This window comes from Myotis myotis, unplaced genomic scaffold, assembly GCF_014108235.1.
Source record: "Myotis myotis isolate mMyoMyo1 unplaced genomic scaffold, mMyoMyo1.p scaffold_m19_p_17, whole genome shotgun sequence".
Taxonomy (NCBI): Eukaryota; Metazoa; Chordata; class Mammalia; order Chiroptera; family Vespertilionidae; genus Myotis; species Myotis myotis.
The window spans coordinates 20,728,519-20,752,137 of record NW_023416321.1 but is presented as its reverse complement, the minus strand read 5'-3'; the positions used below and the strand labels follow the sequence as shown (position 1 = coordinate 20,752,137).

The 23,619-nt window shown below is 41.0% G+C and overlaps 1 protein-coding gene across 3 annotated transcripts in view; it reads right to left on the bottom strand.

Annotated features, from left to right (window-relative positions):
• The window catches only part of DHX40 (DEAH-box helicase 40), a 39,348-nt gene extending 16,236 nt beyond the window's left edge, over nucleotides 1-23,112 (bottom strand). Inside the window, exons 1-12 of one of the 3 annotated variants that reach the window (XM_036340154.1) lie at nucleotides 22,926-23,111; nucleotides 21,929-22,096; nucleotides 20,109-20,254; nucleotides 18,537-18,656; nucleotides 18,138-18,365; nucleotides 17,487-17,553; nucleotides 16,184-16,315; nucleotides 8,959-9,058; nucleotides 7,220-7,306; nucleotides 6,566-6,748; nucleotides 5,152-5,232; nucleotides 4,347-4,504 (exon numbers count right to left, since the gene is read on the bottom strand). In XM_036340154.1, coding sequence (XP_036196047.1) covers nucleotides 4,347-4,504; nucleotides 5,152-5,232; nucleotides 6,566-6,748; nucleotides 7,220-7,306; nucleotides 8,959-9,058; nucleotides 16,184-16,315; nucleotides 17,487-17,553; nucleotides 18,138-18,365; nucleotides 18,537-18,656; nucleotides 20,109-20,254; nucleotides 21,929-22,096; nucleotides 22,926-23,037 — 1,582 coding nt within the window. In that variant the 5' untranslated portion in view covers nucleotides 23,038-23,111. Of the gene's footprint in view, nucleotides 1-4,346; nucleotides 4,505-5,151; nucleotides 5,233-6,565; nucleotides 6,749-7,219; nucleotides 7,307-8,958; nucleotides 9,059-16,183; nucleotides 16,316-17,486; nucleotides 17,554-18,137; nucleotides 18,366-18,536; nucleotides 18,657-20,108; nucleotides 20,255-21,928; nucleotides 22,097-22,925 lie in introns of all 3 variants that reach the window. The other 2 variants (XM_036340156.1, XM_036340157.1) reach the window with 2 other exon arrangements.
• Between the last annotated feature and the right edge of the window lie 507 nt (nucleotides 23,113-23,619).

The window sequence follows — 23,619 nt, the reverse complement described above, 5'->3', positions numbered from 1 at the left end:
CAGGATCAGCGTGACGGGGGCAGTGCCCAAACCCCCTGATCTCCCTGTGGCTCTGTGTGTGACAGGGGGCGGGGCCACAACCTCCCTATCCGCCCTGCTCTGTTCGTGACAGGGGAAGGCGCTCCAACCTCCTTATCAGCCCTGCTCTGTGCCTGATACGGGGAGCTCCCCAACCCCCTGATCGCCCTGCGGCTCTGTGTGTGACAGGGTGCGGCGCCCCAACCCCCACCCCCCCACAGGCCCTGCTCTGTGTGTGACAGGGTAGAGCCATAACCTCCCCATCGGCCCTGCCCTGAGTGTGAGAGTGGCGGCGCCCCAACCCCCTGATCAGCCCTACTCTGTGGGTGATAGAGGGCGGCGCTCCAACCCCCCCCCCCCCCCGCCACGGGCCCTGCTCTGTGTGTGATGGGGTAGAGCCATAACCTCCCCATTGGCCCTGCCCTGAGTGTGACAGTGGCGGCGCCCCAACCCCCTGATCGGCCCTGCTCTGTGGGTGATAGAGGGCGGCGCCCCAACCCCCTGATCCGCCCTGCTCTGTGTGTTACAGGGGGCGGTGCCCCAACTCCCCTTTTGGCCCTACTCTGTGAGTGACAGGGGGGAGCTCCTCAACCCCCTGATGGGCCCTGCTCTGTGCGTGACAGGGGGGAGCTCCCCAACCCCCTGATCGGCCCTGCTCTGTGCGTGACAGGGTAAGGAGCCCCAACCCCCCTGATGGGCCCTGCTCTGTGCGTGACAGGGGGCAGCGCCCCAACCCCGATTGGCCCTGCTCTGTGCGTGACAGGGGTGGCACTGCAACCTCCCCATGGACCCTGCCTTGAGTGTGACAGGGGGCGGTGCCCCAACCCCCCAATCGGCCCTACCCTGAGCGTGACTGAGGGTGGCATCGCAACCTCCCTATCCGCCCTGCTCTGTGCATGATAGGGGGCGGTGCCCCAACTCCCCAATCGGCCCTGCTCTGAGCCCGACCAGGGGCTTCACCTAGGGATTGGGCCTGCCCTCTGCCACCGGGGAGCAGGCCTAAGCCAGCAGGGCGTTATCTCCCGAGGGGTCCCAGACTGCAAGAGGGCACAGGCCGGGCTGAGGGACCCTCCCTTCCCCCGGAGTGCACAAATTTTTGTGCACCGGGCCTCTGGTCCTATATAATAAAAGCCTAATATGCTAAGTGTCTCATCTTCTGATCATCCGTTCAACCAATCAAAGTGTAATATGCTAATGATATGCTAAGGTCACTCAACTGCTTGCTATGATATGCAATGACCACCAGGGGGCAGACAGTCAACTGGTAGGTTAGCTTGCTGCTGGGATCTAGCCGATCGGGACTGAGCAAGACTGGCCAGACATGCCCTGGAGCCCTCCCATGGTCCCTCCTGAGCTGGCCAACCTCCCATGTCCCTCCCAGGCCCCAATTGTGCACCAATGGGGTCCCTCGGCCTGGCCTGTGCCCTCTTGCAATCTGGGACCCCTCAGGGGATGTTGGAGAGCTGGTTTTAACCCGATCCCGAGGCCAGGCCAAGGCACCCCACTGGTGCACAAATTCGTGCACTGGGCCTCTAGTACAAATATAAAACTCAACAATAAGAGGCACCCTGGCTAGGTAGCTCAGTTGGTTAGAGCATCAGCCTGATACACCAAGGTTGTGGGTTTGATCCCTGCTCATGGCACACACATGAATCAACCAATGAATGCATAAATAAGTGGAACAACAAATCAATGTGTTTTTCTCTCTCCCTCCTTTCTCTCTAAAATTAATCAATAAAAAATTTTTTAAAGCCTCAACAGTAAGAGAACAACCCAATTTAAAAAGACCAGAACAGACACCAAAGAAGACTATACATGGCAAATCCTATATAATAAAAGGGTAATATGCAAATAGATTGAGTGGCAGAACAACCACTGAAAGCACAATATGCTAATGATATGCTAAGGCTGCTCAACCGCTTGCTATGAGACATGCACTAAACATCAGGGGGCAGACAATTAACTGGTCAACCAGTCTCTATGATGTGCAATGACCACCAGGGGGCAGATGCTCTGACCGGTAGGTTAGCTTGCTGCTGGGGTCCGGCCGATCGGGACTGAGCCCGATCGGGATTGAGCAAGTGCCGGGAGCCAGTCCATCCTTGCTGTTTCAAAGGACCTGGCATATATGGCATACTGTCCTTAAAATGTTTGCTCACCTTCTTGGCACTATGTGTTTTAACCAAGGTCTCTGAGAAAGGTTGTTTCCCCAAGTATGGATTTTCCCCTGAAGTTAGGGAGGGAATAAAACCTCTTAACTAAGTGCCAGGCGGGTAATTAATCACTTTAACTATGAACAATCATGCTTAAGCTACATAATCTTTACTCCCTGGAATGGAGATAAGAAACGCCCTAACCTTTGGAATAGAGATTGATAGGATTGAATCAACTGGTATAAATACAGACGTAACAAGACAGCAAGACACAGAACTTAGAATACAGAGCTTAGAACACAGAACTAAGAAGACAGAACCTACAGACAGAAGAACTTCGCTGGAGAGAACATGGCAAAAGATCCTGGACTGAACCTGACTACAGAAATTGGCAAGAGAACCTGACTAGAACCTGGACAGAACCTGGCTGGAGAACCTAGCGAGGGAACTTGGCTACAGAACCTGGCTGGAGAACCTGGAGAACCTGGCTGGAGAACCTAGCAAGACAACATGGATACAGAACCTGGCTGGAGATCCTAACCAGAACTTCTCTGGAGATCCAGACCAGAACTTGGCTGGAGATCCTGGCTAGGCTGCTGATCAACTGAACACTGTCTCCGTGTCCTTCCTTCTTCGCCGACTCCGTCTACACCTTTGGGGACCCCTGGACCTGCTGGGGCCGGACCCCAGCAAGCAAGATGGGCCAGACACGCCCTGGACCCCTCCTGCAGTCCCTCCCCGGCCTGATCGTGCACCGGTGTGGTCCCTCAGCCTGGCCTGTGCCCTCTCACAATCCGGGACCCCTCGGGGGATGTTGGAGAGCTGGTTTCAGCCCGATCCCGCAGGGAGGGTACCAGACACAGGGCTCACGGCTGGTGAGCGCTGCTGCAGCAGCGTGAGCCTCTCCTGATTGGGACTGATTGGACAAGCCAGTGGCAGGCACAGTGGGGCCGGGATGAGTGGGAGCGGCAGGTAGGAGCTGCAGGCTGTGTTGGACTACGGGTTTCGGCCTGATCCCTGCAGGCCACCCAGAGGGACCCCACCCGTGCACAAATTCGTGCACCGGGCCTCTAGTAAGCATATAAAAAGATGGTTAACATCATGTCACCATAAGGCAACAAATTAAAACAACAGTGAGATACCACTACACACCTATTAAGATCATTAAGATGATCAAAATCCAAAACACCAGTAACATCAAATACTGGTGAGGTTGTGGAGCAACAGAAATTCTCAGACTCATTGGTGGTAGGAATGCAAAATAGTGCAGACCTTTATAAGGTCTGAAAAACAGTTTGGCAGTTTCTTACAAATCTAAACATATTCTTACACTATTCAGCAATGAATTGAAAACCTCTGTCTACACAAAAACCTGCACATAGATGTTTATAGCAGTTTTACTCATAATTGAAAGCAACCAAGATGCCCTTCAATAGGTAAATGAATAAACAAATTCCATACAATGGAATATTATTCAGCAATAAAAAGAAGTGAGCTCTCATGCCACAAAAAGATACGGAGAAACCTTAAATGTACATTGCTAAGTTAAAGAAGCCAAGTTAAAGAGACAGTAAAAACATTCATGGTTGTAAGGGGTTTGGGGGAAGGGATGCAGGGATGAATAGGTGGAGCACAGGAAATAACTAGGGCAATGAAACTATTCTGTATAATACTGTAATGGTGGGTAGGTGTCATTACAGATTTGTCAAAACCCACAGACCATACAGCACAGTGATCCCTTTAATTAATAATAATGCATCAATATTGGCTCATCAATTGTAACAAATGCACCAGAATAATGAAAGATGTTAATAACAGGAGAAACTGTGTGTGTATCTGTACTTTCCTTCAATTTTTCTATAAACCTAAAACTCTTCTAAAAAATAAAGCCTATTAATTGTTCTTTTATTTTTAGAGAGAGAGAAGAAGGGAGGGAAGAAGAGGGAGGGAAGGGGGGAGGGGGGAGGGAGAGAGAGAGAGAAAGAGACAGACAGACAGACAGACAGACATAGATTTCTTGTTTCACTTATTTATGCATTAATTGGTCAATTCTTATATGTGCCTTGACTGGGGATCAAACCTTGGTGTATTGGGACAAAACTCTAACCAACCGAGCTACTTGGCTAGGGTTAAAGCCTATTAATTAAAAGTAAACCTCTTCAATAAACTTCTTACCAGGTCTAATGAAGACATTTTCCACAGACAACATTGCTGCTATTGGAAGTAGTAGATCTTCACAGTCCAGAGAAGCAGCCTTTATTACTGCACATGTCAGATGTGGAGGGAGAGGAAATTCTACCATAGACAAACCCAATCTGGTCACATGTCCATTCCTTAATAGAAAAAAAAGTTATTATGTCTTTCTACTTTGGGAGAGTACAAATGAAATGCTCATCATTCAGAATAAATCAGATATAATTTAGATTACCTTCAATCACCCCCATAAATTCAATTTAAGAAACATGATACACTGTAGTCATAGATAAGAAAAACATCAATAAATTCCTTCTTGTCAAGGGCCAGTACATTCAAAATCCTAAACAATGATGCAAAATAAAGTAGTATAATAGACACAAAATGCTATGGAAACACAGAGGATGTCCTTGAAGTAATGGAAGCAATGAAAGAGTGATAATTACCAAATCCTTCTCCATCACACAGTCATGAGAACAAGGATTCTGGCTCTCTTATCATTTTGATATACCCAGCATAATGCCTGGCACTGAAATAGTACTCAGAAATTACTCGTTAAATAGTACTAATATTGAACAAAATTCATTTTATGGTATAATTTGTAAATTCAGAATTGTGGTGAAAAAAGGCTGAAGACAATTTCTAATTTCAGGTAAAACAATCCACTCAATTCAAACAAATTATTTTATACTTATAAGGAAAGTATTAAGAAGCCTATTTTAAAAAGAAATTAACATCTGTTATGGTCAGGTTTTGGAGGAGGGATTTTGTTTGGTTGTCTCTTTACCTGTCAATAGCATCACACTGATAAAGTTGTTTAAGGGCTTCCAAAATAAGTCTCTCATTAGGTGGGTCCAAATAAGGAAACCTGTGTTTACATGAGATATAAAATGAGATCCCATTTCTTGAACACAATACGATTTTATACAGACTTGAAACTTCCTTTAAAAGGTTTTAGCGCTCCTATTTTTCAAATACTCTCTTCTTTTTTTAAGGCATCCTATGATCATGATCAGCATTCAGCAAAAGAGGAAATAAGTTTTTCTGAATCATAGTCTTTGATTAATTCGAGAAGCACCTGTTTTTGATCTCCTTAGCTGGAACACCCTCGCCATTCCTCTTATCTGAATCCTGCCCCATTCTTCACAGCCCAATGTCAACTCTATTCTGTTCTTAGTCCACAATTTTATTATAAGTTTATAAAACAATGGAGAAAAATTCACTGAAAGTGGCCAAAAATTACAGAATATTTAATAGTACTTCAAAATGGCTTTTGATAAAAAGGCAAGTATGTTCAATTAATTTTACCACATTTGCTTTATGTATCTGTATGTACCAATTACTTATTTCTCCTGAACGCTTAAGGCAAGCTGCAAATACAATGCTTATTCATCCCCAAAATACTCAGCATGCATCCCCTGAAAATAAGGACATTCTCTTACATAACCACAATATCATTAATAAACATAGAAGAATTAATAATATTCACGAAGGATAACAGTGGCATATAACCAAGCATGAATATATATACATACTTTTAAACAGGAGCAATAGTTACTTGATTATACCAATCTTGTTTCTCCAGTGTAACTTAAGCTTACTGAAAGTAAAAAACTACTCGAGTATTACCGTTTCTTATAGTGCATAGTACACAAAGCTGGCTCTACCAAAGATGCTACAAAAAAAACCTACCATTTTATCTGGAATTATGATCATTATATACCTTTCATAACAGATAAACAGTGGTCACTAAATGACCCAAATAATATCAGCATGAGGCACACCATTACACCAAGTTTAAAATATGAGCAAGGGCCTGCCTGGCATGGCTCAGTGGTTGAATGTTGAGCTACAAACAAGGAGATCATGCTTCAATTCCAGTCAGAGCACATGCCTGGGTTGCAGGTTCAATCCTCATTAGGTGGTGTGCAAAAGGCAGCCGATCAATGATTCTCTCTCATCATTGATGTTTCTATCTCTCTCCCTCTCCCGTCCTCTCTGAAATCAATAAAAACATATTTTAAAACAAATATGAGCAAGGGGCCAAATTCTAATAAAGCATCAGAAAGAAGCCTCTTGTATGGGTTTACTTGAACCTTGAGATATAGGGATATCTAAGCCAAATACTTCAAAAGGATTTCTGAGAATTAACCAGGCTCCACCCTAACACATTTTCCTTTCTTTAAAAGCTGTCTACATACCTTATAACATCGTGTATGGCAAGGCACTTTAAGGTCAAAACTACAGATGTCAAACTAGTTCTCTTAATCTCAGGGATCACATGGTCGGGCATACACTGGTTCCAAAAATCTTTACTATAGATCCGAAAGCATTTTCCTGAGGAAGTCCTACCAGCTCGACCACTTCGCTGTAACGCCTCACTCCTTTAGAAGAAAGAAAAACAAAAGTCCCTAAAATGTTCAGCATGGAGGAACCTGGAGAGTATTATGCTAAGCAAAACAAGCCAGTTAGAGAAAGACAAGTATCTTACTCATGTGGAATCTAATGAACAAAATAAACTGGTGAACAAAATAGATCCTGAGACATAGAGGAAAGGAACAGACTGTCAAATCTCAGAGGGAAGGCGGAGGTAGGTGGGTGGGAAGAGATCAACCAAAGAACTTGTATGCACATGGACACAAACAATAGGGTGGTGAGGGCCAGGTGCGGGGGGTAGGGGCAGGCTAGAAGGAGACAATGGGGGGAAGATGGGGGACACATGTAATACTTTCAACAATAAAGATTAAAAAAATAATGTTCTGTGTTTCCTAAGCAATTCACCTCCCACCCTGAACCAACTAGAAATTATCTAATTCATGGTTCTTTGAACAAAAAGGCGTGACATAGAGACTTACTTTGAAATTGGGACCACCTCCAGGATGTCCAACCCTAATCTGGGATTGTGATTTAACTGCTTCACAAAGCCACCATCTACCACATACCTAAGAAGAATGAAAACAAGTTAAGTTTCTAGAAAATACGGAAAGAGTTGTTAATTTTCAACCACTATGGAATCTCCTTTTTCACCAAACTAACAACTACATGATGACTTTAATGTTAACTGTAAAACCTGAAAGTCAAGAAATTGGAGCTTCATACATTCCTGCTGGAAATGTAAAATGGTTCAGCCAATGTAATGTGGAAAAAGGTTTGAAGGTTCCTCAAAATGTTAAACACAGAATTACCATGTGACCCAGAAATCCATTCCTAAGTAAGCACCCCAAAGAACTGAAAACAGGACTCAACACATACTTGTAGATGTATGTTCATAGCAGCACTGTTTGTAAGAACCAAAAGGTAGAAACAACCTAAATGTCCATGGCCCATTAAGAAATGAATAGATGCATAAATTATGGTATCTATATATATGAAGCCTAAGTGACTGTTCGACCGGTAGCTATGTCATGCACTGACCACCAGGGGGCAGATGCTCAATGCACAGGAATGAAAACATGGAACAGACTGATGAATCTCAGAGGGAAGGGGGGAAGGCGAGAAGAGATTAACCAAAGATCTTATATGCATACTAGAGGCCCGGTGCACAGATCCGTGCACTGGTGGGGTCCCTCAGCCTAGCCTGCGGTGACTGGGCTGAAATCGGCAGTCTGACATGTCCCAGGGGGTCCCAGATTGTGAGAGGGCACAGGCCAGCCAGAGGGACGCCACCAGTGCACGAATCCGTGCATCGGGCCTCTAGTATACATATAATGGCATATATGTCATATTCTGAGTTACTGTTTAAAGTGTACAGGATTTTATTTTGTGGTGATAAAAATGTTTTAAAACTAGAAAGAGTTGCCCTAGCTTGTTTGGCTCAGTGGATAGAGCGTTGCCCTGCAGACTGAAGGGTCCTGGGTTCTATTCCAATCAAGGGCACATGCCTGGGTTTGGGCTCAATCCCAGTGGTGGGCATGCAGAAGACAGCCAACCAATGATTCTCTCTCATCATTGATCAGCTGAACAATGATTCTCTCATATCATTGATGTTTCTATCTCTCTCTCCCTCTCCCTTCCTCCCTGAAATCAATAAAATAATTAAAAATTTAAAAATTATATAATAAAATACTTTTTAAAAAACTAAATAGAGTTGGTTGCACAATGTTGTAAATGTACTAAATACTACTTAATTGTTCAGTGTTAAATGTTAATTTTATGTTCTACGAAATTGAGCCCAGCCGCTGTGGTTTAGTGGTTATCATCGACCCATGAACCAGAAGGTCATGGTTCGATTCCCAGTTGGGGCACATGCCTTGGGCACATGTGGGCTCGATCCTTAGTAGGGGATGTGCATGGGGCAGCTGATGAATGATTCTCTGTCATCATTGATGCTTCTATTTCTCTCTCCCTCTCCCTTCCTCTCTGAAATCAATAAAAAATATACTTAACAAAAGAAAAAAAAGAGTGAACATAAATATAATATGCACTTCCTACTCCATTTCCCTATTTATTGCAATCAATAATTACAAAAATGATAGGTGACTTCAAATTAAGCAGGTGAGAAGGGAATTAGTGGAGGGCATGGAGAAGCAAACTCAATGTTTTATGATTAGCTAAGTGGCTTTCTTGGCTTTAAAAGAATTTTTTAAAGTTGTACCTGATTCCATCTATTGTCAAAGATGTTGCAGAAATATTAGTGGATATGACACATTTTCTAATTCCAGGTGGAGGTGGCAAAAATATTCTCCTCTGTTGATCTAAAACATATGTAAAAGGAAAATACTAATTTATAACATGCATTTGTCCAACTCAAGTTTTGAAAAAGTAACTTCTTTCCATTAAAAGTTATATTCTCTTCACCTCTTTAATTATCTTGAATTCAAAATATAATAGCAAAACTATTTTTCCTCACCTTTCACTGTTAAGGTTTCTAGATCCATGGACTCAGTTTATTATTGCTAAAATAAACCCTACAGCAGACGCCTTTATGTAGGTCATAGCTCCCTTTGAGAATATTTTAAAACCATGAACCTCTTCTCCATTAAAAGACTCATTTGTACACACACACAAAATTTTCAAACAATTCCCATTTAAGGGCTACAGATTAAGGACCTCTCTCTGCCTTAAAGACTGATTAGCTAAGTAGTTTTTACTTTTTCAGTGTCTGCCCAACTCATGACTACCTCTCTAAACAAGTACCACACTCATTTCCACTACCCACACTCTGAAGGGTGGGCCCCAGCAGCAATGCTTATAGGATGGTATTTGCTCTGATTTATAGCACCAAGGATAAACATCTCCCCCAAGTTGGGCCAATCTGATTCTCCTATGAATTTGGAAGAAGGTCCAAGAGATGCTCAATTTGATTAGGCTAGTCTCTTGCAAAGAGGAAAAGTAAACTTGTCATAGGAAAATGACTAAAGAAAGTAAAGGACAGAAATCTAGTCTAAAGAGAGAGAAATATGAATCAGACTTGAGAGTTAACAAGAGAGTATTTCTGAGTTCCTGGCACTTCCCAGGCCTTAAGAGGCCTGGGTGTAAATTAAATAGAAAGATGGATTTGGCCTTTAAGAATAAAAATTAAAATTTTCAGACAATCTGACAGAAAAAGCAAATCACTTACAGGGAAGGGGAAAAAATCAGGCTGGCCTCAGATGCCTCCACAGCAACATTCAATGCCAGAAGATAACTGGACAACGTCTACCAATTTCTAAGGAAAAGAAAGTGTGACCCAAGAACATAAAACCCAGCCAAGATGTACTTCAAGTAAAAAGGCAAAAGCCAGACATTCTCAAACATAAAAGAGCAACAAAAAAATAGTACTCAAGCCCAGCTGGCATGGCTCAGTGGTTGAGCATTGACCTATGAACCAGGAGGTCATGATTCGATTCCTGGTCAGAGTACATGCCAAGGTTGTGGACTCGATCCCCAGTGTGGGGTGTGCAGGAGGCAGCTGATCAATGATTCTCTCTCATCACTGATGTTTCTATCCCTCTCCTTCTCCTTTCCTCCCTGAAATAAACAAAAATAATTATTAAAACAAAACAAAACAAAACACTCAAGAGCCCTTCTATTTTAAAAAAGTTAACAAAAGTAAGCCAATCTAAAGTTAACCAAAAGTAACGTAGGAATGAAAAAAAAACAGTTTAAAAAAATTGATGGTAAACACTAAATACATCAGAATAATATAATAACAAAAATTAGAAGAGGATATAGAAGAGTAAAAGTATTTAAGTCCTCATCAGATAAGTAAACAGGTAAGATCTCTAATCAAATATGTTCTGAAAGAAGATACTAACTTCAGCTTAATATTTTTCATCTTGCTAAACTTTAAAGCAAACTTTTACAAAATATTATCTCATGTGGTAAAGATTAACTTGAAGTTTAATAATTCCTTCAAGTAAATTCAAGTAAAATTAAATATATTTTTAAAAAATAGTGCCCTGGCAGAGTAGCTTAGTTGGTAAGAACATCCTCCCAATATGCCAAGGCTACAGGTTTGATCCCCAGTCGGGGCACATATAAAATCAGCCAATGAATGCATAAATAAGCAGAGCAACAAATCCATGTCTCTCTCTCTCTCCCCCTTCCACCCTCTCTAAAAAATCAATAAATAGCCCTAGCTAGTTTGGCTCAGTGGACAGAGCGTCGGCCTGCGGAACAAAGGGTCCTGGGTTCAACCCGTCAAGGGCACGTACCTTGGTTGCAGGTGCCTCGGGCTCTGGCCCTGGTCGGAGGCAACCAATCGATGTGTTTCTTTCACATCGATGTTGCTCTCTGTCTTTCCCTCTCTCTTCCACTTTCCCTAAAAATCAATGGAAAAATATCCTTGGGTGAGGATTAACAAATAAATAATAAAAATAAAAACCAATAAAAATATATTTAAATGTATAAAGAAAAAGTCCAGAACAATATATCTCAAAATGTTAATAGTGATTAGTGCTTAGCCATGTTAGTGGAATCTAAGTTTAAGTAATTTTCTTACTTTGCTGATTTTTTTTAAAGAATGTATGTATTTATAAGCCAAAAAAATATTTTCTCATTTGGGGAAGTTCCACACAGAACAGAAGTTTTTATGTGAAGCTTACTAATCTTATTCCCCTACACCAGGGGTCTTCAAACTATGGCCCGCGGGCCACATGCAAATACAAATATTGTATTTGTTCCCGTTTTGTTTTTTTACTTCAAAATAAGATATGTGCAGTGTGCATAGGAATTTGTTCATAGTTTTTTTTTAAACTATAGTCCGGCCCTCCAACAGTCTGAGGGACAGTGAACTGGCCCCCTGTTTAAAAAATTTGAGGACCCCTTCCCTACACCTTTAATCTTAACATTTAAAGAAACTATTGTAAACAAAGCAAATTCTAGTTACCTACCATATTGAGGTAATGCCTTTGTTTTGCAGGAAGAAAACTATTTGGGGATTTATGTACTAATCTAAGCAAGCAGTTTTCCTCTTTTAAGATGTTGTACATTAATTCAAGGTAAAACTCCTTTCCTGTTCTTCATGTATTTTGGAAACACATACTGTCTTATCACCCACTACCAAATAAATAACCAGTTATCAAATACAGATGTACCATGTGACATCAGGGACATCACTTAGCCTCTACTGTAAAATAAAGAAGTCTGATTAGCAAGACCATATAGTATATGTATGTGTGTGCGTGCGCATGTGTGTGCATTTTTCTAGAGAAACAAGCCATGACTTTTATTACCTTTTTAAAAGAATCTGAGACCCTACCCTCTAAAAGAGACTAAGAAGCACTGAATTCGATCATTACTTTTAGTGCTAAAATTGTCTAATTCCATGCAAACATTTGTCACTTATGTAAAAACAGGTATATTTCAGTTCATACCTTTTTGTGGGGTTCAGCTTTCCCTAGATGCATGACAAGTCTGAGAAACTACAATACCCCGAACCAAAGAAGGAAGTCAGAAGAGCAAAGAGGTTTGAGAGAAACAAGAAAAAGGTTCAAATCATAGCATTTGTTGAAAGTCCTGCAGAAAGTAAAAAATCTGGAACTCAGTCTAACAAGTATTTAATGAGGACTTTTCAAAATATTGTACTTGCCTTCAAGAGGTTCACAGTCTCTTTGAGAGGATGAGACAACCACAACACGAGGTAGAACGTGTTAAGTGCCACAAGAGGTACAGCAAAGCATGAGGTTCAAAATGAAGAAGAGATCACAGCGGGTTGTGAGGAGGGAAACGGGGAAAAATTTTTATGGAGTTGGTGAAACAAAATAGCAGGATTTCAGTCAGTGAGAGGGGAGAAACGAGAAAGGAGACGTTCAAGTTAAGGAAATAGCAAACAGTTACCAAAAAAGCTGTGGGAGGAAAAGGATTTAAAAAATCCCACCAGCACTTCTAGCTTGAGAGATTGTCACAAAGGGTGGGGTTGGGAAGTTCAGCCCAGGGAGCGGGACTGTGTAACCTCGGCAGCAGAAAGGACACCACAGCACCTCTTCACACTTGACAGATGAGAATTTTTTCTGCCAGTTAACAACATACTTTAAGGTGTCTCTTTAAAACACTCAGCCACCCTCATGACTAGCCCAGAAATAAGCAAATATAAAATATCCACAATTATAATTTTTACTGATTCACTAAACTTAGACATGGGTCATTTTTGAACCCCCTTCCTACAGGCTACAAGCAGGAAACCCTTCTTCCTTCTCCTCACTCCCCAGTTCAAGTTTTCTGTTCCTGAAATAAAGGAAGTAACATAACAGTGTCTTTCCCCACCACCCGAAATAGCAATAATAAAGAAAAAAAAATTGCTGTATTGTATCAAGCAGGTTTAAAAAGAAAGCCTAAGGGCCCAGGAACCTGACACGCTCCCTATCTTGTCTAAGTCCACCTCACCCATTACTTAGTGCCTCATCAGCTCCATTGAATGCTGCTTTGCACTGTTATAAACTGCTGTAATTAATACTATTATGCTCGCCCTACTTGGTTTGGTTCAGTGGATAGAACATCGGCCTGTGGACTCAAGGGTCCTGGGTTTGATTCCAGTCAAGGGCACATGCCTGGGTGTGGCTCGATCCCCAGTTGGGGGCATGCAGGAGACAGCCAATCAATGATTCTCTTTCATCATTGATATCTCTATCTCTCCCTCTCCCTTCTTCTCTGAAATCAATAAAAATATATTTTTAAAAAAAACTATTATGCTCATAATGGATCGCCAGTAGCTTGCCCTTATAGTGCCCTTGGAACCAGAAAGGAAACTAAAATAAATACAACCCTTCAGTAATGGCTCTACTCACACCCAGCCCCACATCGTTACTGTGTGCATATGCACTGGGAATTAAGGCTGAAAGCAGGTTGCAGTCATGCTGGAAAGATACTGAATGGCAACTTAATAAGTTGGCACTTTAATTCAGTCGGGAATAACAGCTGAAGGTACCCAACAGGATACTGACACAATCAGAGCTGTGCTGTTGGAAGATCAGCACTGCACATAGGATGGCCAATAAAATCAGGGAAAACCGATTAGCAGGCTATGGTTAACAACTCAGAAAGGCAAACTAAGGATCCCAAATCTAACAATGATAATGAAAAACTAAAAAGAATGAGAGATCTGGATAAGACAAGGGTAAAGAAAACCTGCAGGAGTTGCCACCTGTTTGGATTCAATGATCTAGGTCAGTGGTCGGCTAACTCATTAGTCAACAGAGCCAAATATCAACAGTACAATTGAAATTTCTTTTGAGAGCCAAATTTTTTAAACTTAAACTATATAGGTAGGTACATTGTTATTAACTTAATTAGGGTACTCCTAAGGCTTAGGAAGAGCCACACTCAAGAGCGCGCTTTCAGGAATCGTCCACAGAGAAGTGAAAGGTGAATCCTAGGGTCCAATTTCACCAAACACATTTTTAAGAAAACAGCAAGCTACAAATGAAACTAGAAAGTAGTCACATTTAGAAGGGAACAAAGGCTGGAGAAAGTGGAAAGGCAGAAGCCTTAGAGAAAGATTGCTCAGGAGAACTAGATAATTAAATAGTATCCCAAAAGATAACATTTCAGAGACCTATTATTGTCATCACAAAATCAAAATACATCATGGCCATGAGATTTGAGAAATAAGTCCCTAGCAACCTTTAACAGTATAAGAACTGGATTTCAGGATGCTAAACAAGAAGCAAGAACAGATATAGAACGTTATTTTCAATGTGGTAATAAGGAGGAAAGAATAGCCCTAGCTGGTTTGGCTCAGTGGATAGAGCGTCAGTCTGCGACTGAAGGGTCCCAGGTTCGATTCTGGTCAAGGGCACATGCCCAGGTTTCAGGCTCACTCCCCAGAAGGGTGTGTGCAGGAGGCAGCCAATCAATGATTCTCTTTCATCACTGATGTTTTGATCTCTCTCCCTCTCCCTTCCTCTCTGAAATCAATAAAAATATATTTTTAAAAAAGATTATATTTATATATTTACATATATATACATTTATATATATTTACATATATTTATTTTATATGAAAAAATATAGTTAGTTAATGGTTAATAATAAAGCAACCGTAATTGTTTTTAATTACCTTATCAGTTTTAAAGCAAATTTTAAGAGTCATTAGATCAAATCCCCAGAAAACAATAAGAACCTTAAATATCTAATGATGACCTTAAAAATTCCGTTTAAGATGTAAAAATCTAAAAATAGATTTCAATATCGAAAGAAAGGGCCTAATATCATCACAAAAGACATTTCCATAATAGCATGTGGTCTATGGTTATTTACCAACACATATATTCCTGAACTTTTTTATTAATATGAGAAGAATCACCTACTCAATAAAAACAAAAACACACATAAAAAAACATGTTTTTTACATTACATTAAATGCTAATCCCAATCAAACTCTATGGCTACAGTTAATTTTCCTTTAGTTTTACAAATCAAATCTCTAATAAAATAGTTTTACACAAAAACTCTAAACCTCACTTAACAACATTTATCATGAACAATATCAGAATAAGAGTTTGCATATGCTCTTTGAATTTACATCATTCTTGAAAAGTAGGCTAATACGTGAACACTTAAAAAATCCAGTGTTGCCCTGGCCAGGTAGCTCAGTTAGTTAGAGCATCATCACCAAGGCTGCTGGTTGGATCCCTGGTCATGACACATACAAGGATCAACCAATGAAAGAATGAGTAAGTGGAACAACAAATCAATGTTTCTCTCTCTCTAAAAAAAGTAAAAATAAAAAATAAAAACTCCCACTGTGTTTAGTCTCAGATATATCTGGATATGTAAGATTTGTAGAAGCTCTGTGGCGGTGGCAAATAAGGTTTGAGTTACGGTACTACTATCAAGAAATTATAGTCCTTATTTCGAAAAATTACCAACAATATTTTTGTTCCAGTGGGAGATGTAGGTCACTCTTAATAATGCTAAGGGGCATGTGGAAGACCCTTGGAAAAGACTTCAAGAAAAAAATCACTCTGCCTTAACCGGTTTGGCTCAGTGGATGGAGCGTCGGCCTGCGGACTGAGGGTCCCAGGTTCGATTCTGGTCAAGGGCATGTATCTTGGTTGCGGGCACATCCCCGGTGGGGGGGTGTGCAGGAGGCAGCTGATCGATGTTTCTCTCTCATTGATGTTTCTAACTCTATCCCTCTCCCTTCCTCTCTGTAAAAAATCAATAAAATATATTTAAAAAAAGAAAAAAATCACTTCTCTCAAGGGATGCTGGTTCTCTTAATGTTCTGTTTCATGTTGTGGGTGTTAGTTACAAAGGTGAGTGCAGTTTGTGAAATTCATTGACCTAAAAATAAACATTTAGGACTTGTGTGTGCACCTTTCTGCACATATGTGATTTTTCAATAAAATGTTTTTTAAAATCAATCAAATTTTCTATGCGAATGAGGAATTAATTACCTGTTGTCATAGATCCATAACATGGCAAAATTAATAAGCCATCTAGAGTGGTATCTTGAACATCATAATCATAATCAACAGACTCTGCCATCTGAAAAAGTAATTCACAACTTTTTTCTATTTCAAATTGACCTGAAATGAGGGGAGAAAACACCATCAGCAACTGAATAGCAAAGTTAATTTAAGAGTGAAAAAAAGACCTTCTAAATTAAAATCAGTTTTGCATAATAGTTATTTTAAATCTCTCATTTGATCTAAAGGAGATGAACACATAAGTTGTCCAAATCTCAACAGTAAAATAAAAAATAGAAGAAACACCCGTTTCCAAGGAATTTAACTCTCTAAAGGAATAAAAATGTTTATAATCTTTTAGCCTTTCATGTTATTTAACGTGGTTTTTGAGGAAGATTCAGTAAGGTTAATCATTAATATAAGGGATTCTAGTCCAGGAGATACTGCATTTCGGTGTGTTTCAAAATACTTAAGGAATCTTAAAATGGCAAAGTGGCTGTTGCAATGTCTCACTTCTGACATCAGTAGAAGGCAAAGTAGGAGGCGAGTGATGAAATGACTCATTTCTGCTAATAGGACGCTATTACTTGAGGAATCACATTAATCTGGGATTTTTGTCCTACAAAAAAGGCTCATCTCTGAGACATGGATTCCACACCTTATATACTGCTATCATATAATAGCACCCAGCCACTCAAAGGAGAAAGGAGCTGGTAGGATATCTTTTGAAATAATAAAATTAATCATTCAGATTCAGGACTGTATAGTGTGGTAATACTTCTATATGAGATAGACCAGAGGTGGGCAAACTTTTTGACTCGAGGGCCACAATGGGTACTTAAACTGGACCGGAGGGCCGGAACAAAAGCATGGATGGAGTGTTTGTGTGAACTAATATAAATTCAAAGTAAACATCATTACATAAAAGGGTACGGTCTTTTTTTTCAATAGTTTTATTCATTTCAAACGGGCTGGATCCGGCCCGAGGGCCATAGTTTGCCCACGGCTGAGATAGACTAATAAAAATATTAGTCTATTTAATATCTTTACTATTTAATATCTTTCTACTAAAAGGTCAGTGTGTTTTACATGTCCACTAATGAGACTGGCATTTTTAATGGCAGTGTAGAATTATCTTACATAAGACATAAAATCTGTAACTATTCAAATTGTCATAAAAAGCTGCAGCAACATGAGTACCACCCAGATTTCCCAACAAAGACAGTACTTGATTATGGTGCCATGTGCCCTCTCATAAACAGTCATCTTAAACCTGATACTGAATGCTCACCAGTCAGAAAAACCAAGATGTCTCCAGCCATTTCATTCAAATGGATATCCATGGTCACTTTCACAATCTAAAGCAAGAAACACAAGCATAATATACTAGTGGAAATACAGTCCCCTACCCCCACCTCCCCTTGTTCCACAGAAAAATTAAATTTGGTTCTCAGAAGTCTTAGGAGAGGCCATTAGAATAATAGGGAACTGCCTGGCCAGGTGGCTCGGTTGGTTGGAGCATTGTCCCATGCACCAAAAGATTGGGGGTTCAATTCCTGGTGAGGGCACATAATGGAGGCAGATGTTTCCCTCTCACATCCATGTTTCTCTCTCTCTTGATTTCTCTCTAAAAATCAATTTAAAAAAAATAGCCTGGCCAGCATGGCTCAGTGGTTGAGCACTGACCTATGAACCAGAAAGTCACAGTTTGATTCCTGGTCAGGGTACATGCCCAGGCCGCAGGTTCGATCCCCAGTGTGGGGTGTGCAGAAGGCAGCTGATTAATGATTCTCTCTCATCATTGACGTTTCTATCTCTCTCCCTTCCTCTCTGAAATCAATAAAAATATATATTTTTTAAATGATAATAATGGGGAACAAATAAATTATCAAACTATACAATCAACTAGAATCACAGATATAAAAAAGATGCAAAGTAATACCGCTTGAATATATGCAGTATTTTCTTTGTCTCGTGGGCCGATCAAATTGCAGAATTTTTCTCTGACTGGATAAAGCCTTCCTGGTATATCAAATATTGGACAATTTCCAAAGAATGCAGAGAGCTTGGCTAATTCCATAGTTGCTGACATCACCACGACCTTTAAATGCTCCTTCCTGTTAGGAGACTTCTCCTGAAATAGCTTCTTCAATAAACCAAACAAGATGTCCTGAAAGAAAAGTAAATTTCTAATAAGTATACATAACAACCTCTTTTTAAATATTTTGTTTCCCTAACCAAAGACTCCCTATTTCAATAGATTAAGATGTAAAAGGAGATAGTCCAAAAGCTACCCCGAAGCAAACTGTCTAACAGATAACCAATATATTAAAATACTCACTGTAGTTAGAGTTCTCTCATGGGCTTCATCCAAAATAATGACACTGAACTTGGTAAGATTTGGATCTCCCAGAATATGTTTCAATAAACATCCATCAGTCATATATTTGATTGCTGTTTCCTAATGTTTAAAACACAAAGTTTTAAACAAGGCTAGGAGTTAACAGTAGTGATATACATAAAACAATGGAAGGAAAAAGAAAGACAGTTGCAGTGGCTACTAGGAAGGCAAAGACAGTATTTTAGAGAGTCATTCTGTGCCATAATTAATTGCCATTCCCATTAGGAACCTTACGTAAATCAGGGATTATTTTGTATCTGGTATAAAATTAAGAAATCCCAAGAGAATGTAAATTGTAACTATTAACTATTAAAAAGAAAACAATTTTAAACTTGTTAGTGCCATGAATATAGAAGATGCTCAGTACAAAATACTTGCTGACTTTGTTAATTTAGTTGTCAGTTTTCCATTGACTTCAAGAATACAAGAATACAACATGGATGAACCTTAAAAACATTAGGCTAAATGAAATAAGCCAAAAACAAAGGACAAAATATTGTATGATTCCATTTATGAGATAGGCAAATACAGAGAGACAGAAAGTAAAATAGTAGTTACCAGGGGCTGGGGAGAAGAGGGGGTTACTATTTAACAGATACAGAGTTTCTATTGTGATAATGACAAAGTTTTGAAGACAGATAATGGTGATGGTGACACACATTGTGAATGTACTTAATGCCAGTGAATGGCACACCTAAAAATGTTTAAAATGGTAAATTTTTATGTTATGTATATTTTACAATAAAATGTTTTAAAAAGAATACAAATTTAAGTTATATGTAGGATCCTTGGAGCTAAAAAATAATAAGAGAATTCTAAGAAAAAGAAACATGCCCTAGCACAGTGATGGCGAACCTATGACACGCGTGTCAGAGGTGACACGCGAACTCATTTTTTTGGTTGATTTTTCTTTGTTAAATGGCATTTAAATATATAAAATAAATATCAAAAATATAAGTCTTTGTTTTACTATGGTTGCAAATATCAAAAAATTTCTATATGTGACATGGCACCAGAGTTAAGTTAGGGTTTTCCAAAATGCTGACACGCTGAGCTCAAAAGGTTCGCCATCGCCGCCCTAGCAGGTTTGGCTCAGTGGATAGAGAGTCAGCCTGCGGACGAAAGGGTCCCAGGTTCGATTCTGGTCAAGGGCACATGCCGGTTTTGTGGGTTCGATCCCCAGTAGGGTACGTGCAGGAGGCAGCCAATCAATGATTCTCTCTCATCACTGATGTTTCTATCTCTCTCTCCCTCTCCCTTCCTCTCTCAAAAAACAATAAAAATATATTTAGAAAAAAAGAAAGATAACTGTCACTTAGAAACCAATTGAGAACGGAAAAAATGGGTTAAACAGACATTCCAAAGCATTAACAATGGGCAATAAAAATTAATTCTGAGATTTTGTTTCCTTAAAAATATAAATAGAATTTCAAAGTTAAAATCTTTCATAATTTTTTTCACTCTTTCCATAAGTTTACAATACTTAAACAAATACCAACAAAACTTTTGTACCTTAGAGCTGCAATCATCAAAACGAACTTGGTATCCTACTTTGGATCCCAAAGTGCATTTCATTTCTTCAGCAACCCTCTGAGCCACTGATATGGCAGCTACTTTTCGTGGTTGAGTCACACCGATCATACCATGTTGTGAAAACCCTATCAAAACCAGAGTGAAAACACACAATAATGTTAACAGTTACTTCTTATTAGAGCTAAATTGTTTCTGGTCAATCAATACAAACTATTCAAGTATTTCCCAAACTCTGCAAATTAATAACATAGTATAGTATTACATTTGTATCATGGAAATTTAAGAATTAAAAATAACACATATTAATAATCATTCAAAATGTATATATATTAATTAGGCCCAATTTTTAAAAATCCAATATAAAGCCCTAGCTGGTTTGGCTCAGTGGATAGAGCATTGGCCTGTGGACTGAAGTGCCCCAGGTTTGATTCTGGTCAAGGGCACATGCCTGGGTTGCAGGCTCAATCCCCAGTGGGGGCAGCAGGAGGCAGCCAATCAATGATTCTCTCTCATCATTGATGTTTCTCTCTCCCTTCCTCTCTGAAATCAATTTAAAAATAATCCAATATAAAGATTTACTCTAAAGAGTAAGCCAAGCCCAGTGTGTGGCTCAGTGGTTGAGCATTGACTTACGAACCAGGAGGTCACGGTTCAATTCCTGGTCAGGGCACTGCAGGCTCCATCCCCAGTGAAGGATGTGCAGGAGGCAGCTGATCTCTCTCCCCCTCTCCCTTCCTCTCTGAAATCAACACAAACATCTTTTAAAAATATAAGCCAAACACTTTTAATCTCTAGGAATCCATAAAATTCCACACACTTCCTAAAATAGATTTATCTTTGTCACAGTTGTTTAAATATATCACTTTATATAGATTCTATAGGCACTTTTTTTTTTTTACTATTTAAAATATCTTTGAAAACGAGATGCATCTGACAACTGATGACAGTTTTCCTTCATTAACAGTATGTTAATAGTAAAAAATAGTGGTATGTCTTAATCAATGGCATCTTAGGTTTGATGCATAAGAGTAAGTTAATATAAAAGCTAAGAAGTTTTTAACTGTTTATATGAATATCATCCAATATAATTTTGTTCTATATTAACCTTATGCTAGGAAGTTTTAGCATAATAAAGTTAAAGACACTTTAAGGGTAATTTGTTAGCTGGTGTTAGCACAGTCAGGGAATAAATACCTGATAATGCTCTGGAGAAAGAACTAAGAAATACTAATGTCAGCAACAGATATTAATATATCCCTCTCCCGGAAAAGATTTCAATACCTAATGGTGAATAGTCTACTGCAAGACAACCTTATTCTATAGCAGAGAATCAGTATATACCTATAGTTTTACTTGGGATTATTATGATAATTAAAAATGGAAAAGCTGCCATCTCAACTAACCTCTAAATCTGAAATAAAACCACATTGAAGCAGGGAAGATGTAGGGACAGACCAAGAGAAGAATTGGGTCTATAAAACAAATAGTGGGCATTTGTGGTATACAGAAGTCCTATTAGCCTTTAAGAGGATTTTTTAAAATGTATTTTTATTGATTTCAGAGAGGAATGGAGAGGGAGAGAAGATAGAAGCATCAATGATGAGAGACAATCACTGATTGGCTGCTTCCTGCATGCCCCCGACTGGGGATTGAGCCCACAACCTGGGCATATGCCCTTGACCAAAATCGAACCCAGAACCCTTCAGTCTGCAAGTTGATGCTCTATCCACTGAGCCAAATTGGCTAGGGCAAGAGGGTATTTTTTTCAACCTCCCCGAATTATCCCAGAATATCATTACCTGCTTCATATAGATATTTTGGAAGTTGAGTTGTTTTACCACTTCCGGTATTTCCAGTAACAATAAGGAACGAATTGTCCCTCACAGCTTGAATAAGCTTTTTTCTTTGTTTTTGAATAGGAAAAGTTGGAGTAGTTCCTCCCTCCTGTGATGTGCATCCTTTGTCTTCTGTAATGAGAGAAAAACAATTGTGCAATTAAAAGGTCTGTAAAGATATCTTTGACTCAATTTTCCAGAACTGAAAAGAAAAAGACAATAAAATTTTCGGGTTGGAAAACATCAACCAACGACTTATCAATTAAATCACCTAAGTGTAATTTGTAAGTGAGGGTTTATAAGCCCAGAACAACTTTTTAGCGACATCTAACAAGTTGAGCACTTGCTAATGCATGACTCAAAGTTAGCCTAGTACAAACAAGGCAACGTATATGCAAGTATACCTATACAGAAGCACAAAACCCGATTTTACCAAACAACAGAACAAAAACTGGAACCCAGCAGAAAACTGTCAGCTGAATTAAGAGCCACCTGTGCCTGCTTCTGATTCATGGTTCAAGTTAGGCCCCTGTTCAGAGTGACATATCCCAGAAGGCCAAGTGGTGGGTAACCATGGAAACTGGCTCCTGGAAACTGGCTCCCCCACTGTACCCAAAGGCAGGCTGGCGACCCGACGAAGGCGGAAGGGGGGGTGGGGGGGGGCGGGTAGATGGGTAGAGAACAAAGGCTTTATGCGCCTGGTTAACAGGAGAGCGCGTCTGGGCTTCGGGGTTCACTTTTTGGGCCCCCAGAAGGTTTTCGCTCAACTTGGGTCTGGGACCGCCCCCCTCTAGAGTGGAAGTGCTCCCATTGGACGCCAAGTTCGCTTCTGGCGAGGAGGGCGAGGAGCAGGCTGCGGCCTCCCGCCCACTCTGCTCCGCCGGCCCCGGCGGACTTTTACGCCCCCCGAAACCCGCAGCCGTCACTCTCGCTGGCCAGGGCAGCATCCCGAGGACCGCACCTCTGTCCGCGATGGGAACAGCCGAAGGCCGCTCTTCCTGGGGCTCTCTGGACCGCTCTCCCTCCTCTGGCCGCCTTGGCGCCCTGCCCGCGACGGTGGGAAGCCGGGACATAGACCCGGCCCCGAGCGGAGCGGAGCGCGTCCACCGCGGCGGGGAGACCGGAGGGAAAGGGGCAGGCGCACCCTGATGACGTCGCCGTGTTTACTTCCGCGCGTGCGGCTGGGAGCACGGGCAGGGGAGCTGCTCGATGACGTGTCGCGAGACGGCCGGAAAGCTCCTCCCCCCGCGACCGCGTGGCCCCCGAGCCCAGGGTTTCCCGCCGTCGGCCGGTGTGCGCTGCTCCTCGGGTGCGAAGCCATCCCTCCCAAGGTCTGCCAGGGCCACCTCCGCTCCTCTTGTGCGCAGACGAGCCAGGCGACACCTTTCCCGGGCACGGCGGCCACTGCGCGCCCTCTGCCTTCGCGCACCTGAAGCCATGCGACCCTTTGCCGGGAGCTGGGACCTTCCCAGAGCGCGGCGTCCCGCCATCCATCGCGCCCAGCTCATCCCGAAATAACCTGCCTTCATAAAATGCATTTGAATGTATTTACACGTTTATTTTCTTCCCCTTTCCTCCGAGTAGACACGAGGACGGGAACTTTAGAAAACCATAGTACACGCAGAGCCCAGCAAAGCCATTCAAAGTGGGCCGTC